A 19,209-nucleotide genomic window follows, 5' to 3' on the forward strand; every position below is an offset into this window, starting at 1 on the left:
CATGTATGGAAGCGTTTTAAAGAGGTAATAAACTAGTCTAAATGAATTATAACCCCAAAAAATCTAAATTTTTATCATTTCAATCATATTTTAAAAAGTAGTTTCAAGTGATTTTTTGCATATTCTAAATTTACCTGGATGTATCAATATTATGATTACTTAAATTAAACTTGGACATGCAAAAAACATAACAAATCCAAATGATTTGACACGTTTAATCATGAAGCCTTTATGCAATTCACTTTATTGCCAAGTTGATTTTGAGTATAGTAACAAACACAAAACACGACATTTTTCACATTGGCTTTTAAAAAAATAAAAGCCTTATCAACATGATTTTATCAAGACACCATAATTAAGTGAAATTATCATAAAAACCCACAATTTAAATTTACACAAAAATTAACTATAAAACATGTAGACATGCAATAAATACATTCATTTCACTAAAGCAATGTAAAATCAATATTGACATGAAAGGCAGAAAAAGAAAAAAAAAAGAAAATACTGTTTGGTTTAATGTATTGCTTTTAATTGTTTTTATGGTATAAATCCTTGTTAAACCACAAAACGAAACACTGGACATTTCACACACACCTGCCTCGTGCCTGTTGAAATAACATCCTGTCTTCCACTGAAAAATCACATTTCCACTATGAAAAAATAAATGTTTTCATCCATCTGTAGCCACCACTGTCTGCGTGGCGTTCTGTGTTACTGCTGAACTTTCTTGAACCACAATCAGTCGAGTGAAACCACTTCAAAACGTCACAGTGATCTTTATTAGATCATAATCTATTATTTCTACACACTCCCAAAACCAGAGTAGATGCTTTTGTATGTGTGTCCTTGGTGTGTGAGGACCCTGAGGCTCTGTAACATTTTGGCGCAGGTTGTTTTGGGTGGAAGCCGTCATTGGAATCGCTCTTTCTTTAATAATGGGTTTTTCTACAAGAAGCGACAGTCCAAACGTAGCAGGGCAGCCTAATTAAATCTGACCTAATCTGAAGCAGGAGTCTGCCATCCAGCTGTGTGTGTGTGTGTGTGTGTGTGTGTGTGTGTGTGTGTGTGTGTGTGTGTGTGTGTGTGTGTGTGTGTGTGTGTGTGTGTGTGTGTGTGTGTGTGTGTGTGTGTGTGTGTGTGTGTGTGTGTGTGTGTGTGTGTGTGTGTGTGTGTGTGTGTGTGTGTGTGGTATAGCTTACAGATATAATGTACAATCAAATCTTCTCCCTGACAACTTTTTTTTGGTCTTCTTTGTCCTTGCTCTTTGTTTTTCTTTGAGTTTAAATTTCTGGAGCGGACGCTCTTCACTGTAAACAAAGAGATTCAAGCCACAGTCCACTTAGTCTGTCTCGTACGTGTTCAAAATAGGGAAAGACGCGGAGATCCAGGCTGAATAGATGCAGGAGGAGGAGGACAGGGCCAGCCAGAACTTATTCTACTACAAAGAACCTACTGTGGGTCATGTGCTGATTGGGTGATAATTGTTAGGTCTGGAAAGAGGATGACATGTCAGGGGGCATGCTGACATGAACATTAAAAAACCTTGGCAATGTCCAGCAGAAATTAACAATGAAAAGGGGAAAAAAAAATGTTGATTTCCTTTCAACATAATTTCCTAAAAAGGGGAACAAAAGAAGATTGAAAAAAAGAGGTGAAGAGACACACAATGCAACCAGTTGTCCTTTGTTATTTACTGTAAGTAGTGAAAATTTTTCTCTCTGTTTCTGATTCTTTTCCTCTCGTCTGAACCCTTCTCCCTTACTTGTTGCCTCCATCTCAGCGCATGACTTGGCTGGCGCAGCCGAGGCCCAGCTCAATTGTGCAATTTCATACATGTTTACTTTACTGGCATCTTTCTGAGCATATTTTCCCCGGAACATTTCCCCTCACATTATTCTGCATTTCCTCTACAGCGATATGCTGTCTTTAATCTCCCCTATGTAAGCCCTTTCTTGGCTTGAGGATCAGAATACAAAAACGATGTCAGACTTTTATATTTGGCCCATTATTTGCTGTATTTCAACACATGCCACAAAGTTCATTTTGGAAATTGATCAGGGCTTAAAGAAAAAGAAAGTAGCTCTTCACGTAAACATTTAGACAACTGTCTTCTTCAGCATGAAAAACAGCTGGAAGTAAGTGGATCACGGGAGAGGGGGGAGGCAGCGGGCGCTGTGGGTCAGTGGTTTGAGTCGAGTGTAAGAGGAGAACGGGGACAGAGAGAGGTGAGGAGGAAAGCTGCGCTTTGAGGTAACGAGGGTGGTGAACGAGTGTGGCCAAGCTCCGCACTGGAGGGAGGAAGAGGAGGGAAGCAAAGGAAGCAATGTGCCAGAGGAACGGCAATTGTGGGACTTCTAGGGGATCATAACAGTAATAAAAAATCACAATACAATGATTTTTCCAGAAAAGTGCAGTTCGGGGAAATAAATCTAAAGCAGCTGCTTGCAATAAAGACTCTCGAAAGTGTCAAATCTCTCCCTTGTACTTCACCCTGCTACACTGTGGGAAAGGCGTTCAGACGTGTAGATGGACAGGTGCACTACTACTCACACACTTTCACCTCATTGACTCATACAAACAATTGCAAAATTACTGAATGCGTTGAATACTGAACTAATGCTGACCAAACTTTAAGTTTATGGTTTCACAGCCAAAATGTGGCTCGATTATTGATATTATTTGGCTCTATGGCTCACATTCAAACATGAGTCCTCATAAAAAGAAATACTGCATTGGACAATAGTGGCGTGTCTGCGCTTCACTCTAATGATTAACCACGCGGATGATGACTTTCACAGCGAGGCAAAGTTGATCAGGAGCTTAACTCCACAATGCATCTTGTGGAAATGATCTCTGAGTTTTGTTTTGAGCATCTACGAAGTCTGCTTAGTGCGTCAGTCCTTTTGGCACAGTGTGAAACACAATAAATATGATCAGGACTATTCAGCATGTCAGAGTCACACAAGTGACCTTGGCCTTCTGCCGCTGGTAGAAAACTTGAAGGCATAGTTACAATTTTATATTTTTTTGGTCAACATTGGACTCATCCACACCCTTTTTAAAATTCTATATTTCTGGTGTTACAAAAGCTCAGAGGCGGGGATGATTACCATTACGTTGGAAAAAATAATTTAACTAAATCCTCATAGTTTGTGGTTGTGTCTTACTGCAGTCACATATATTTATATTCATTAATTTACATTATTTTAATCATTAATGTAACTAATTTAAATGGCTAACTTTATTACTTTCAAAACATATTCCTCTAAACCACTGTGGTGGCAACGAGGGGTTTTCTGAGTTGACATGTGGTATAAATAACTTTAACAAGGGCATATGGAATAAAAAACCCCATGGGGCGAGTGGCTACACCATTAAATTAAAACAAGACTCTTCTAATTTTACCAACTAAATTAACCACAGAGCAAAAATAAATACTGCCAGATTTTATTTTTTATTACGATTTAAAAAACATTTTATATGCCCTTCATATTGATCAGCCCTGCGTCAAATTTTTAAAGATGTTATTGGGGAAAATACTGTAATGAATTCCTGTGACCAGAAGGATGCCAGGAAAATTACTCCACAACATCCTCAAATTGTAACAAAACGTCAGAATGGCCTTCTCGCTGTGCAGCCCTTGAAAAGCCACAATGTCGTATCATCGTGATACTGAGCAGAGTTTTTATTCCCAGAGAGCAGAGAGGGGAAGGAAAAGAGAAGATACAGTCTACTTGTTTTGTGAATGGAGAGTTTTAGAAGTACGAACAGGCTTTCATATACTGAGACAATGGCCCACCCTGCTGCGCTCGCCCTGCTCCTCTCCCTCCCCATCCTCCGTCTCTCTATCTGCCTCTGAGCAGAAACACACGGCACATCCTGCTCCACACAACGCACCAGCCAAAAGTTCACTTCCTGCTCCTCGGCTCTTCTCCTTCACACCAGCCCTATTCCCAGGACATGCATTAGCAGCGCCTTATATGCTTAAATAGCATAGGGAACACACAAAGAGACAAGAAAATGCTTCCCCTGTCTATAGATACACAACCTCTGCCCTCCGTCTGTCACACGTCTAACAAAATCAAACAAGTTGCAAAGAGTTGCACATCCTACAGAAATGCTCAGGCATTATCTTGCTCTTCCCTCCTGCACAATCTGTGCAGGAGTGACAGTGGAAACCATTAATGTTATTTTAAGGGTGTAAGGCAGGGAAAGGAGGAGACAGATTTTCATTTAAACGAGTGAATGAGAGGGAGTGAGAAGACTGAAATTCCCACGGCTGACATCCGCCTGCTCCTGAATTTCTAACACGTATGCACATGTTTGTGGACTGAGTTCCTACTGTTAATAATGTTTGACTTACGTTATTCTTTCCTCTTTCTGGGGGTTACAGAGCTTAACAACAAGAGTCCCAAAACTTGACGCATCAAGGAGAACAAGCGGGCTTCCTGTGCGCTTGTGTGCATGTACGACCTCAGCCTGACTCTCATAAAAGTTCACTGACCTCTGGAGACAAGAGGTCAAACACTACAAGGGTTGTTTCTGTTCATACTTGCCCAGAAAAGCCACTGCTTGTCTGTTTAGGGAACTACATCGTGTCTTGTGGGCAAACAGACACTTTAAAACACTGCACTCATCACCTAGACTTTATGTGTGGTTGAAATAAAAAATCAAAGCCATCATGCTCACTAAAATGTGGTTCAGAAATTCACAAACAGCCAGTAAAGATACTGTCAAAACGACTCTGCCTTGTGTAATAACAATGGAATTGGTCAGACCGACACAAGCCTCTTTGAGGACGACGCACAATAGAACATTTATACCGCATAGTAAAAAAAACAAAAACAAAAAATGTTAATATCACATGTTATCTCTCCACCATAAAACTATAACAAGAAATGTATAAACACAGAAATAACCACAGGTTTAACACAGAACCACTGCCCTGTTAACAAGAAAAGAAAAGTTAAAAAAGTGTGCATGAGTGTCGGTGTATGTGTGATGATATTTTATTTTATTTCGGAGTTTACTAAAGCTTAGCATTCCCCATGCTGGGATCAGTCCTGAGGTAAGCACCAGTTTCACATGCGCTGCTTTCAGTTCAAATCAAAATGAAGTAAAGAAAAAGTCATTGACAGGAAACAACATGTTTGATATGGTCATATGCTACAGAAAATAAGCCCTTAAATTATTGTAACATTTAAAACAATCCCCAAAAGTCAGGCACATTGTCTATGTTTTTTTTTTCTTAAGCCTTTAGGATTCACTACGTCTATCACAGTGTATTTATGGCTTTAGTCTTCACATTCACCCACTGAGGTTGGCATTGGCACTTTAGTGGTCAGACATGTCTAATCTGAATCAAGGACCAGTTAGAGTGGAAAAATAAAAAACAGAAAAGGGCAGCGTGTTCTTTGGAATAAACATTCAAAGACAAGAATGTGCCTTCAACCCACAACCTTTAAGTGCTCTTTTGTTTGTCAAGCTGGAGGAACTGCTGGTCAGCCAACACAGAAACGTGTCATTCTTTGTTTCCACATTTGATACTAGCGGGGAGAGGAGGCGAGGCCGGGGGGTAGACACTTGCTAAGCCGGGATGTGATGTCGATAAGCGGATCAGAGGGGTAAGATGGCAGGCATGAAATGGGACATCATGCTGGCGAGCAGTGTCAAATTGTCCAGGAGAAAGTGAGATTTCACAGGGATTACTGAGCCACAGCAGCTGGGGTGTGCTGTTCCCCCGGTGGCTTCCAGGGAAGACACACAAACCCCTTCTTACTTTCATATGACTGACAGTTTAGCAGCTCCACGCGTGTGTGTGCATGTGTGTGCATGTGCGTGTGTGTGTGTGTGTGTGTGTGTGTGTGTGTGTGTGTGTGTGTGTGTGTGTGTGTGTGTGTGTGTGTGTGTGTGTGTGTGTGTGTGTGTGTGTGTGTGTGTGTGTGTGTGTGTGGAGGGGGAGCAAGTGTGCGTGTGGTGTGTGGAGCACTTTTAAGGCAAAGGGCTTCGAGCAGTATTCACTTTGGTCTGTCAACAGTAGCAGGGCTCCCAGACACAAAAGACTACAGGGGAGGGAGGTCAAGTGAGAGGTCGGACAGTGGATCAGAGCGGCGTCCAAACGCAGCATTCGACTACTGCCGCTCCGCCATTAATCATCAGACTGCTGTGAATGGAGTAATTGCTCTTGACAGATTTCGGTGTCATTAACTCGTGATCTGGTCCTTGCCTCTGCTGCCTGCCTCAGTTGCATCTGTAACTGTAAATATTACTCAATGCCAGAGGCAACACCCAATGCTTCGTCTGAAACTACACTCATCATGAGCAGGGATTAGTGTGTCATCAGTTGGGTATGTGCAATCATGTCCCAGTTATGAGATCACAGGGCTGTGCTTGCTGCATCTCAATAACAATTGAAAGCTGAAGTCAAGATGCACAGGAAGTTTGAGTTAAAGGGGGGTGTAAGGCTGGTTAAGCTACGACTGCTGTCACATAGTATGTGCCTTTATCCACACAAATATGTGGGGGAGTGGGTTACTTAAAAAATGTGGAGAAAGTAAAAGCAGAGGAGACTTTACCGAAATGCTGAAGCAATCGCTCTCATTGTTGAGTTATTTCCTTGCGATTTGGGAAGCGGGAACATGGCGGGGAGAAGCTGGAAGGTCAGATACATAAATTGTCCAGTACCCCAAAAAAATAGAAAAGAGAAAAAAAAATAAGAAAAAGAAATATATCCTCCAATTACTTTAAAGTCCAGAAGAGCTGGTTTATTCATTTGATAAAAGTTCCGCTCAGGTCTGGACACAAACCCTGAATCATGTCCTTATGTGCTTTTTCCTTTCTTGTACACAGGTGATAATTATTAATACACAGGTTTAGGGTCTGATTGCAATATTTCCTTGCAACAGTTTCTCTTTGGATTTCACCATGATACAAAAATAAATAAAACAATTTTCATTTTGGTTTTCAATTTGTCACTTTGGCTCAATGGCTGAAATAAAAAAAAGAAATGTTTCTTTGCATACGCTGTACATAAATACTGTACTTCTCTGAGTGAGTGTCCTTGGTCGTGGAATAGCACAGACTTCCTTTATGAAGGAGCACTTTAAGATACATTAGATGCATAGAAAGGCACTTACAGTCTAAACGTCTTGGTGTGCATTAGCTGACCAATTTCTTTTGGCCTGAGTCTGAGGTGCAGAGGAGGATATTGAGTTGAGGTGAATGGCTTTGGAATACTGCGAGTTGTGTGTGCACACAGACCTATTGGTGACTGCCATTTATACAGGTCACATGTCTTAGCTGGGTGAGTAGCGCTCAATGGTGTGGCCGTCTGACAGGGCCTGTGGAGGGGGGGGCAGGGGTTGGCCCAGGACATCCATCTTGTCGTGGGTGAGGCCCAGGTGCTCCGCGGCCAGTTTGGACAGTGGGTAGAGGCTCTCCATGACCTTTCCGTCAGCTACCAGTTGCTGCTGGGCTTGGAGGTGCAGTTCGTTGATCTTCTCCTGCTTCAGCCCGAGGTGCTCTGCTGTGTATTTACTCAGAGGATAGATGCCCTCTGCAAAGTCCAGCTTCAGTTTCAGATCTGCAGTCAGGCCACCCGCACTCCCTCCACTGCTATGCATCTTCATGTGGCTGATGAGGTTGCGCTGCTGGGCAAACTTTCCGCCACACACCTGACATTCATAGGGCTTTTCCCCAGAGTGGATGCGCATGTGCTCAGTGAGGCGATATTGGCGGGTGAAGCGCATGCCACAGGAGTCGCAGGCAAAAGGTTTAAGGCCCAGGTGGCTGCGCATGTGGCGCGTCATAGTACCACGCTGCGTGAACTTCTTGCCACAGATGCTGCAAGGGTACGGCCGTGTCAGCCAGTGGGTCTTCTCATGCTGCCTCAGAGTGGCTGGATCTTTGTAGGACTTCTCACAGCTGGAACAGCGGTAGGGCCGGATCATCTCCCCGATCCCCCCTGAACTCAGCCCCTGTCTCGACTTGGACTCTAGATGGGACAGACTGTTCAGGCTGTTGCTGCTATTCATGCTCCCATAGCCATTCGTATTACTGCTCGTGTTTTTGCTGCTGCTGTTATTGCTGTTTCCCATCTCCCCACCAGAGTTGCCGTACAGCTCCTCCTCTGTGTGTGTCTCCACGTGTGCATTGAGCTGCTCTGAGCTCGGGAAGCCTTTGTCACAGGGAATGCAGACATACAGGTTGTCCCCGAAGCTCTCTGGCTCATATGGCATGTGGAACCTTCCCATTGGTCCAGGAGGGGAGGGGCGGCCTTCACTGCTGCCTGTCTCCTCGGTGCCTGACCCGCTCTTGTCGTCTGCTCCTTCACTCTCCTCCCCAACCTTGTGGTGGTTGTGATGCTGGTCTCCATTTTCACCCCCCTCGTCCTCATCCTCATCTTCATCTTCATCTTCAGCTGTATACGACAGTGGCTCATGTTTCACCCAGCGGTAGATGTTGCCCATTTCTCTACCTGCCTCACCACCTTCCGTGGGAGTGTCCGGGCTGGGGGGGCATGGGTAGCGATCTGTGCCCTGGGAGCCTGAGCGGTGCAGGTGGGGAAGTTGCGGCCCAAGAGACTGGTTGAGGTGGTGGAATGGTGGAGGAGTGAGGGAGCTTCTCTGGTCAGTGGACTCCATTTTTTCAGAAGGGAAGGCCCTGCCATTCATCCCCTGCATGGGGCTAGTGCGGCTGCTCAGAGTCTCGTCTCGCTCCTCGTCATTGTGAGTGTTTGCCAGATGGGAGTGAGAGGATGTGTGCTGAGACAGGGAGTTTGGGCTTTTCTTAGAGAGATCAAGGCCATAGTTGGGGGAGCAGTTCCTCTCCGAGTGGGTTGAACGCCCAAGTTGGGCAGGCAGAACTGACTGCAGGGAAGGGAACACCTGAGAGCCCTGGGTGGAGGTGGGAGCATACAACTCCCCAGCATGGATGGCCAATCGATGGGGAACTAATTCATCTGGTGGTGTTGCCCGGGGTGCATGGCTATTCAAAATTCCTCCTGGAGGGCAGGGCTGAATGACAGGAGTAGAAACCCTATACCTGCCACCACTCCCTAACCCCATACTATTGGGTCCCATCTTTGGATACGGCAGAAATGCAGGGCCTAGGCGGGGAGGGTACTTGCCATGTCTTTTCAGCTTCTTTTTGCACAAAGCCACCAAGTCAAGCAGCTGAAGGTAGCTAGCTGCTGCCAAGACAGCCCCTAGATTGGGTTCAGTGGGAGAAGCGGGGTCTCCCTCAGCGAGGCGGCCAGTGTAGATGTAGTCCAGAATGACCCTGAAGACCCCTGGACTCACCATCTCGTGGTCAAGGTTGATGAGATTGTCATGGACCACCAACGATTTCAAGTAGAGACTGCTGGCAGCCAGAATGTTCTTGTGAGCTCTGAAAAGGGCATTCTGCACCACAATGATGACATCACACAGGAAGCCCTTGGTGCGCTGGCTGTTGAGCTGCAGGAGGAGATCCCTAGCATGACTTGGAACTTCCATGGCATCCAGCATCGTCTTCAGTCCGCCACCTGTAACAAGAGATATCTGTAAAACGTCATGCTGCACTCAGCATTTCAAGCCACAAAAACAAAATCAATGCTCAACAGTTACTATTACTGGTTCATTAAAAAAAAAATATTTAAACCCAGACTGTGTTCGAAGATAAATTTGAGGGGTTTGAGTGTCAAAAGGTCTGATTGCAAACAACAAGTTGTAGTCATTTAAAAAATCTGCAGGAGTCATACAGATAGACATAGAGATCATAATAAAAAATAGCCTTTGCATGAGGATATGTTTCTGATGGTACATACCAGTGGATTAATTAATAAAAACATTATTGTATTTTTTTATTTGATTAATTTGTAATTAATGCCTTAGATATTTTTATAATCATGTTTAATTCATAGATTAAACTCGATGGAACGTGTGCCGAGAGCAAAACTTATGTGTGGGAAGTGCACGTCAAGGCCACTCAGTAAAAGTGAACTTTTGCTAAAGGTGAAGGGTTTGCAATGGTTTTGTCATTATCAGAAATTCAAGTCTATGCATTCACTTCCTCTACAGCGAGCAAAAGGAGAGAGAGGGGGGCGGGGAGAGAGAGGTAACGTCAGAGAACTGCAGATATATATTTTGTAACTTCTGACTTCCTGGTCAAAGTATGCCAGAAGTATGATTAAATATGAAATATGATGAACATCAGGTATAAACCTGTGAGGGAAGGACACATCCAAAAAAAGACAGGTCTCTCAGCTCCCTGCTCTGTCCAGTCATATGAGGAACACTGAGCACACAGGATGTAAATCAACCTTGGATGATTCAGTGCTTTACGTTGAGATGAGCTCCAGGGATCTAATGCGCACACAGACACACACCCACACACACTTAAATATCAACACTAATTGTTCCATCAAGCTTTAAATAAACGATATCATCTGCGTGCATGAAACACAATGTAATGTTCAATCAGTGGCATCTGAGGATAGTTTACTTAAGAGATTAAACATCTTAAACTGTCCCTAAGGGGTTTCTCTCACTGATGGGAAACAAGCAACTAAATAAATATCATGTCATCTGTCTGATCACAGTCTTCCTGACACCAGCTCATTCACTTCTTGTTTATTTCGCCCCAAGTGTGCGCGCACAGCACTCGAATGGGGAAGTGCAAAAAAAAGAAAAAGAATACGTGAAACAAATAAGCAATTTGTCAAAGAATTTTGTGACTGATAAATCTTTTAATATTGCGCATTATATTATGCCTGACCAAAGTCGTGTCTCACAGATGGCTGACCTGAGAGGTCTGGAGGCCTCGGCAGGAATGCCTTAGATTAGGGTGTTATATGTTTGTGTTAGGAGTTGCCATCCTGTCCCTGGCATTGGGATAAGACGTGCCTTGAGACAGTCTCCATTCTCAACAGGATAATAACAATCCTGGCATGACTTATAATGATTTAGACTTGTTTTCTGCCCCCTCCTATTTGGTACACTGAAATGCTCCGATTGTACTTAAAGCTTCTTTTTTGTTTTGTTTAAATGACGTTAGAGCAAGAATCTTCTCTGTAAACAGATCTGTGCTGTAATAACTTCATGAGGCGCATCGTGTTAATTCTTTGATCCACCAATATGAGCCCCAGTAAGTTCAGCCGTCTTCCATCAAATCAGTGCAGAATTCTTTTCTTCGTCATAATTACGCAGAATCCTGACAAAATGTATCTATTTTTCTGCTAAAGCTGCGTATTGCCAAAACTCAGGGTCGCTCTTTTTTAAATGTATGTTCAGCGTCAGACATTTGGCACAGCTGAAGTGAAGAGTGAAAATTTACTGTAAGTGTGACATCCGACTAGTGATCATGTGGTGAACAGTCATCACTGTACTTAAATGTTCTAATTATAACAAGAATTCACTTATTTCAAAAATGCACATCAGTCATATCTTCACATATGACTGATGTGCATTTTATTACTCATCATAAATATCTAAAAAAATTAAAAATAAAATAAGAAAAAGACACGACATGACTAAAAAGGCAGGTATGGCCTGTTTACGCTGGGCTCACACTCCGTCATGTCCCCTGTTGTCATCTAAAGTGTTTCCACTTCTGGTTTCTGTTTGGCTTCGATTACCCCACAGCCATTCTTTACTGCAAAGTTCAACGTCGGTCGGATCAAACATGCTCAGAAACGAGTGTGATGTGAGGAATGGGCCAGGAAATTTCCATAACTGGCTGAAATTCTGCAGAATCTCTATTGAGGGGTGTTCGGCTCAATGTTGCTGGTTACTGCGCGGCACACGGTGACACGTTGTGTAGTCACACACACCATCAGTGTACATTCTTGTCTGTATGCGCTCCACAGCACCGAATTAGACTGCGCCGTTCGCGTGTCTCACACAGCGTAACAGACAATTCAACCTTCTTCATACCCGTGTGCATGATACATTCTAATCTATACATTCAATATATCAATTTTCAAATTTTCTTAATTTTTCCTATAAAAGAAAAACAAATGTCATGCTAAAAGCAACATTTCCGTGAACCTGCTGCACATATTACCAATTGTTTTTGGTGAGGTCTCTTGGTAACAACTGACAAGGTGGCTGTGGGTCTCCCCATCAACACAGCTAGAATCTCGTCTCTCTCACTGTGATCAGAATGATTCTTTGCGAAAGAGAGCCTAGAACTCGCCTTTTAAATCAGCTGACATCACTGTCTGGTGACAAAGGAAAAAAAAGTGAAACACCGCAGGAAAACATGTTTTTAAAATCTTGATCTCGCGGGCATGTGTATAAGCTCACTGCGTCCTGTTAGGAAGCCAGTGATTACGGTGATATTAGGCCAGAGGACACGGCTCAAATCAAGCCTGCTACGAATAATATTCTGGTAAACACACAAAAAGTGCACCTCGGCTTGGGTTGTTGGTTTGTTCTGTTAAACGGGCTGAATTAAATCACATTTCTCAGTTGCACATACAGTCACAGTCGCCTGAGAGAAGGCCGGCGATGCAGGCCTGCTTTTATCTGACAGCCTTATTTCTAATGACCCGTCAAAAACAAGCTGAGGACACATAAATGATGGTTTACAGCAATGGCCTTTAGTTATTTGCATTATTTGCATTCTAATTGTCCCTGTGTTCTGCCTGTTTTGTCACTTCAGTGGGTTGGGGTGAATAAGCGGGAGACTGAACTTCCAGCCTCCTACCTTCAGCCTCGCTCACATAAACACTCCAGACATCTGCTCAAAACATCGTCTTCACATGATATTTTCTTTCATTTCAGTTTGCTTCCCATGTCGCCATGTTTATTTTAGAGCCCATTTGACCATGTTCACATAGTCTAATGTTCGATTTATGGAGGGGTTTAATGCAGTATGTGTGACCTTGCAAGAAGATATCTTACTGCAGTTTTATATTCCTTCAACCCGACGAATTGTTTTTTGGGGTTATTGTCGTTGTAATTTTTCGTGTGAGTCCAACACGAGCTGGAGAGGGTTTCACATGCATGACACAGCCTGTGCAGCTCTCTGCGCAGCCCGGAGCGCGGATCGAGCGGTTGCACACACGAATAAGTGAGTGAGAAGAGTTTGGGGTTCAGATCAGCGCACGTCGGGGAGAGTCAGCGTCAGTTTCCTGTTTGATTGCTGTAATCGCGCGTCTAGTGAAAAATCCAAAATCCACATGCATTTTTGATGCAATTGTCAGAGTTGAGAAACTCTTGTCAACCTCGGTAAAAAAAACACACTTATATGATATCACAGCGATCAGAGCAGCGCAAGCTGTCGGGTTCTATTTGACATTTGGTGTCGTGCAGCTTTGAATCCATTTGAATTGGTTTTATCCGCCTGACTTCATTGATTATTTCTATAAGCGTTGACGAGTGACAAACTTGCATGATTTCATTTGAATTGTTCTGCTGCATGTGTATTAACACGGCCCGTGGTGTGGAGGAGCTACATTCGGACTCCGTGGACGGGTTTTCCCACGTCACTGTCTAATACCTGCGCACTTCACTGCGCGTTTCTGCGAACCAGAGCAAAGCAGCGCAGGAGTGCGCTGACCTGGTGTCGCCGCGCGCTCCTCTGCCTCTGGTCTCTCTCGGCCCCACACACACACACACACACACACACACACACACGCCCGGTGTGGACACAGAGAGCAGCCGCAGCGCCTCATCCTCTACCTCTCCGGACCCGCATCTCCTATAAATCTCCTCCGCCGACGCTCCGCGTGTTATCAGACAGATGTTTCTCATCCCGGCTCTGTGCGTCGTGAGAGCTGTCAGCAGCACTCACTCACTCACTCACTCACTCACTCACCCACTCACTCGCGAGCAGCTCTCTCGTGCAGCCGTGTGACATTTTATGAAGGAAACCACAAATGTACCATCTAAAAATCCACCCATTTAAGCCCCCCCCAAAAAAATGTAAATAATGAGATCCAATAATGTGTGTCGATGGGCCTATTTTATAATATCGAAACTGGGACTTTATGATTTTGCTGTAACTTCCTTTTCAAAAAAAACACAACATATTACAGCATTATTAAATACGCGTTTAAAATAAGTCGATGTCCCCTTCGATGTTTAAACTGAGTTAACTTATGAGAAAATTTTAACTCGGCGGTCAGATTATTATTATTTAATTTTTTTGAACATGCACGTGTAGCACTAAACAGACATGTCTGGTTGTGAGCTCCAAAAGCGTTATCTTTGGCGCTGATTTTTGAAAAGAGATTGAATCTAGATGAGAAATAAGAGACTGGCCCTGGAGGATTTAAGAAAATAACTGACTCGTAAAATTAATTATTTGAGGGGAGGGAGGGGGGGAGCCTGGATGTTTAACGCGTAAAGACGAAACGGCGAAGTACTTCTTGTCCATATCATAATTAGACGGGAATAATAATTTAAAAAAAGACTGTATGATTTAAAATGAGCCTACTATTCAATAACAACTTGGTTTCCTTCCTGGCGACATATACACTGCAGCTCTAAAGGAATAACCCCCTAAATGCCATGCTTGCCCCTCCGCTCGTCCCGGTGCCTGTGCGCAGCAGCTCTTACCTGCATGCCCGATGTCTTCTGCCATCCGATCTAAGTCTCCCTTAATGATCATCTCAGCAGCCTCCAGGAGTCATATCTGACGTTTCAGCTTTGAACTGCCAGCCTCCAACAAAACCATGCCAGTTTTCCGAGCGCGTCTGCCAGCTCTTTTTTTTTTAATGATTATTAATTGATATGAATTTCTTGTCGCTCCTTAAGGTCCGTCCTCCCACCCACTTTCCTTTCTCTCCCCGTCTTCTGCCCCTCCTCTCCTCCTCTTTCTCATCCCCTCCTATTAAAGGAAAAAAAATACGTGCTCAGACCAGCATCAGTTTCCTCCCGTGGTTTTCTTTTTTTTTTCTTTTTTTTTCTTGTAATTTCCTTAGCTATTTTTGAGTCGGGGCAATAACGCGCACCGGGATGATAATGGAGCCTCTATGCGCCTTAAGTGTTTTAGCGCCCCGTGTGATGTCAGTCTATAATAAAACTTAAAGGTAAAATCGAGGGCAAGAACTTCGAGTGACCCTGACTTGAACTTCTCGACACAGTCTTAAAGAGACAGACAGCTATTGTATATATCCGTATATATGTGCTCCTTGTCTGTGATCAGGTCGTGCACCTCAGGTTGAGAGAGGAGCTTGGTGATGGTAATGACTTGGTTACTTCAAGAGCTGTTGAAACTTTTCATGTAAAAGACCTTCAAGGAATTAGCCCCCCCCCCCCCCCCCCAACACCACCAAATGTATATTTTTTATTTGTGCCAGTGAGCCCAAAATTGACTCAATTAATTCAATCAGAACTAAAGGTATTAGCACCAATGAACACATTCATAACTAGTGTTGTTCTGTGGGATTGTGTGTGCTTTCTAAATGAAGTATAATCAATAAAAACGGTCAGATGAAGGTCTCTTTCACCTTCAGAAATGAGAAATGGGGGGAGGCCCCCCTGGCTTCACTTAAAGAGTCCTAATAAGCAAAGTGGAAACTCAAAGGAAGTTTGATAAACCCCTTAAAACATCTTCAAACATCTCTCTCTGTCTCTCTCAGGTAAAACACCATCACCTGGACATTGACAGGATTACGGATTGTCCTCTGAAAATTGGCAACAGGGACATAAGAGTCTTTTCTGGTTGTGTGAATAATGTGCCTGCCAGTTAAGAAACTTTTTTTTTTTTTTTTTTTACAATTTCTGTCCCCACACAGCACGATTGATTTCGAAATATTCTTATGATAGGTAATAAGCCATAACATATAGAGCCCGCCATGGACACTGTGATCTGATTAAAATGAATTATTGTCATTTAATGTTCCACTTTCTGCTGTACAACTATTCAGTTGTCATATAAAAGAATATTAATTATTATATTAATTGTTTTATACGGCTTTAATAAATTGGAAGCTTTTTTTGTTTGCTTTCCGCCAAAGTCTTTGAAAATGGATATGTTTGGATGATTTAAATAAGCAGTTGTCAGGGCTAATGTTCTTTAAAAAATAAAACATGTTTAACATAGACGAGCTTACTGTATGTCCGATAAGCTTAAGGCCGGCTATGGCAATATGATCCAGATGTTTATTGTTAGTCACTACAGGCTATACCATCGGCTCCAAACTAAAAAGAAACTAAAAACACACTAGTAAGCATATTGAAGTGGCAGTTCAGTCCACTGTGGGCTGCTCCTTCTGACCCACGTCTGCAGCGATGCCATCCCTGCCTCTCCGCCGGATCACAACCTTACCTCGGACTCATGTCTGGGGCTCTGGCCGTTTGAATGCTCTCCTTTTCGGCATTCCCTCATCAGAGAGCTCCGCGGTTTCCTCCAAATCCTCCCCAAACTCCTCCGCGACCGTACGACTCGTCGGCGTGACTTTGGTACCCTGCGTCTGTCCTCTTCCTTCGCCCCTCGCTTCGCCCTCTTCCATACACTGACTTTCTCACGTGTTGACGAGACTCCCTGACTGTTTGTGGTCCGCTCGGACCAAAACCTGCCGGCGGAGACTTTACGCGCACAGCGACACCCAATGGCAACAAGTCCCACTGGCCCCATCAAGTTGGACATGCGGTGCAGTGATTTGGGAAGACATTCGGTGCAGCCAAAGCTATGACTTCTCATTTGAGAGCAACATATGGAACATCTCACAGTGCCTTACGGTATACAGAACAGCCACGTTGTTGGTCCACTCTTTGCAAATTGAAGATACCCTTTTGTGATTAACATAATTCATATTCACATACAATGTGCAATTCGGGAAGAAGTATTCCGTCTTCAGTTTTTAAAAAATATCTTTTATGTCAGTAAAAGCAGAAAGTACTTTTTGGCACTTTTACCCCTGCTGGTGTTATAATATTCATTTCTTTTGTTATTATGGATGCACGTAAACTGTAATCTCATGTTGTAATGAGTCAGGGGTAGCTGTTATAAAACACTGTAGCTTAATCTTACATAGGTTGATTTAATGTTTTATGTGTAAAATTTGCAAATTAACTTAACCTCTCGGATAAATCTCGTGGATTACAGAGTACAATATTTCCCCCAGAAATGTTCCTGAGAGGATGTTTAAAGCGGCATAAAATATTTAAGTTAATTATGATAAGGGCAGAGTAAATATTTAGTTGCTGCACTTTCAACCACTGAAAATCTCCAGCAGTGTGCAAGCGCCATAAAAAGGCTGTCTGAAAATAAGCCTTGCAAAAGTAATGATGGCCTTTGACACCACTTATGACTTTTTTTTGTTCATTACAATTGATATGATTCAAAGTAATTGAGAAAGCATTTCCAGGAAAAAAAAATGCTGAGAAATACTGAAATACTTCAGTATTTCTGAAAAAGTTAATTTTTATTCTGTCTGTATTGTGTAATTAGCAGGCGTCGTAAACTCACCGTCAACAATAGTTCTGACCGTTATTTAATCCACTGGATCAGGACGGATTATGTCAGACAATCCTCCTACTTAAACTTTGTCCATCCAGAGATTCTTTTAAAAGGCCGCCGACTGAAATAAATGACACTAATTATTTTACCATCACTGAGGTCATTAACAGACGCCGATGTGACCAACACTTACCCGACGGGGGCCTATTCATGTTTGTTTTGATCACAACAGCAGATGACAATCTCATGAAGCATGCCGGCTCTCTTCCTCTTGAAATGATCCAAGCTGAAGGTGCTGCCGTTTCAAGTGAAGTGATTCGAGAGCCTGGTGGTGTGGAGGAAGGTATTGTCTCTCACTTCCATGTTCTCTTGATGAACCGATGATAACCTCGCAGACACATGTAGGCCGAGCTGTGGCAGAGAATGGACATGTTCTATCGAGGATGTGACAGCGTCTTTCAATTCATGGTCCAAAATAGTTTTTTCCACCAAGGGAAACACTTAGTGGTGTAATACGCTGCCTGTCAGGTAAGTTATGTCTTTTACATGGCTTGGTTTCTCTCTGCATTAATTACTGCACCTCAAAAAACACTAAAACCACGGTTGGTGGCACTGTTTAACCCTAACAGTCCCAAGCAACAATATGCGATCATTAGCTCCTATTGGCTACATATATTAATGTATTGGCTAGTACTCTTTTTGAGTTAACCAGGGATATTTGAAAATGGAAAAATATTTAATGTGTACATTGTGTTTGCATTTAGCTGAGGGGTTATACATGTGTAGACTTAAAGTTTGCATAGACTTGTTCAGTTACAGGTGTTGGCTCATAACAGAACAACAAGCCAATGAAATCTGTTGGGTTTTATAGTGGCAGTGACTATGTGCCTACAATAGCCTCACAGCCAATAATAACACAGACAAAAATTGATTTAGTGCAACAACATACTTTTAGTCTTCACTCTTTTGAGTAGTTTCTATTCAAGTTTTGCAGGACAAACTATGTCACGATACTTTCTGATTACGTAAGGGACAAGGCCAAGAGTCGGAATAGTTTACAAAAGCATCATAACCGTTCATTAACAGATGTTTTGATAGTGAACTCATGCACACAGCAGGGAAAGATAAGGTGGACGTTTTTATATAGTTGATAGTGGCATGTAACCTACATTTGCAAGTTTGAGAGTTATTTTAAACAGTATGATAGTATGAAACTAATATTGCTACATGTTCTGCCTCTTTGTGTGTCTCTGAGTACAGCTGTTGTCTTCCCAGACAGACTTTATCTCATTAATCAATCAGCCTCCAGAGGCCTGCGCTGGACATTTAAACTTCAGCCTGTCAAAACACAACTTAACATACCGTAATCTGGAGCCCAGCAAACCTGAAACACTGAACTTTTAATGAACTGAAGAAAAAAAGCCTCCAAATTGCCAGTTGTAAGCAATGATTCAATTAAAGCTGTGGGAGCTGAGCCCCGAATTCAGATCTGGGAGCCCATGCCAAGGCTACTTCCCCAAAGACCAACACTCAGTGAAGAACCAGAGCTGGAGATAAGGCAGGCAGAACATCTAAATCGCCCAACAGTTCACTGTCACCCTCTAAATCACACACCTTTCCCACCATTCTTCCAAGTGTGAGCACTGCAGGTTCTATATGTGACATATATATCTTGCAAGAAGCGCGGCGGATATGGAAAGACAGCGATAGGGGGGAAAATTCTGAATGACTGTGGCCAAGTTTCTCAGACATCTGCGAGCAGATATATACGCTGCAGGGTCACCGTGTCTCTAAAGCCCCAAGCACCTTGTTTCA

The 19,209-nt window shown here is 43.0% G+C and overlaps 1 protein-coding gene across 2 annotated transcripts; it reads right to left on the reverse strand.

Annotated features, from left to right (window-relative positions):
- Positions 1 to 227: 227 nt before the first annotated feature.
- Positions 228 to 16,491, reverse strand: hic1 (hypermethylated in cancer 1). Of its 2 annotated transcripts, none has more exons than XM_035622456.2 (2): positions 16,261 to 16,491; positions 228 to 9,526 (listed from the first exon to the last, which is right to left on the reverse strand). In XM_035622456.2, the coding sequence occupies exon 2, from the start codon at positions 9,507 to 9,509 to the stop codon at positions 7,299 to 7,301; it is 2,211 nt and encodes a 736-aa protein (XP_035478349.1). In that variant the 5' UTR covers positions 9,510 to 9,526; positions 16,261 to 16,491; the 3' UTR covers positions 228 to 7,298. The 2 variants fall into 2 exon arrangements, with proteins under 2 accessions (XP_035478349.1, XP_035478347.1); XM_035622454.2 differs by lacking the exon at positions 16,261 to 16,491 and adding an exon at positions 14,547 to 15,228.
- Between the last annotated feature and the right edge of the window lie 2,718 nt (positions 16,492 to 19,209).

This window comes from Scophthalmus maximus, chromosome 11 (genome assembly GCF_022379125.1).
Source record: "Scophthalmus maximus strain ysfricsl-2021 chromosome 11, ASM2237912v1, whole genome shotgun sequence".
Classification (NCBI taxonomy): Eukaryota; Metazoa; Chordata; class Actinopteri; order Pleuronectiformes; family Scophthalmidae; genus Scophthalmus; species Scophthalmus maximus.

Excerpts from the sequence above, each read along its gene's own strand:
- hic1 (XM_035622454.2), bottom strand. The coding sequence starts at position 14,598 with ATGATCATTAAGGGAGACTTAGATCGGATGGCAGAAGACATCGGGCAT. Across the intron at positions 9,527-14,546 it reads AGAAGACATCGGGCATGCAG|GTGGCGGACTGAAGACGATG; the intron begins GTAAGAGCTGCT and ends CTCTTGTTACAG.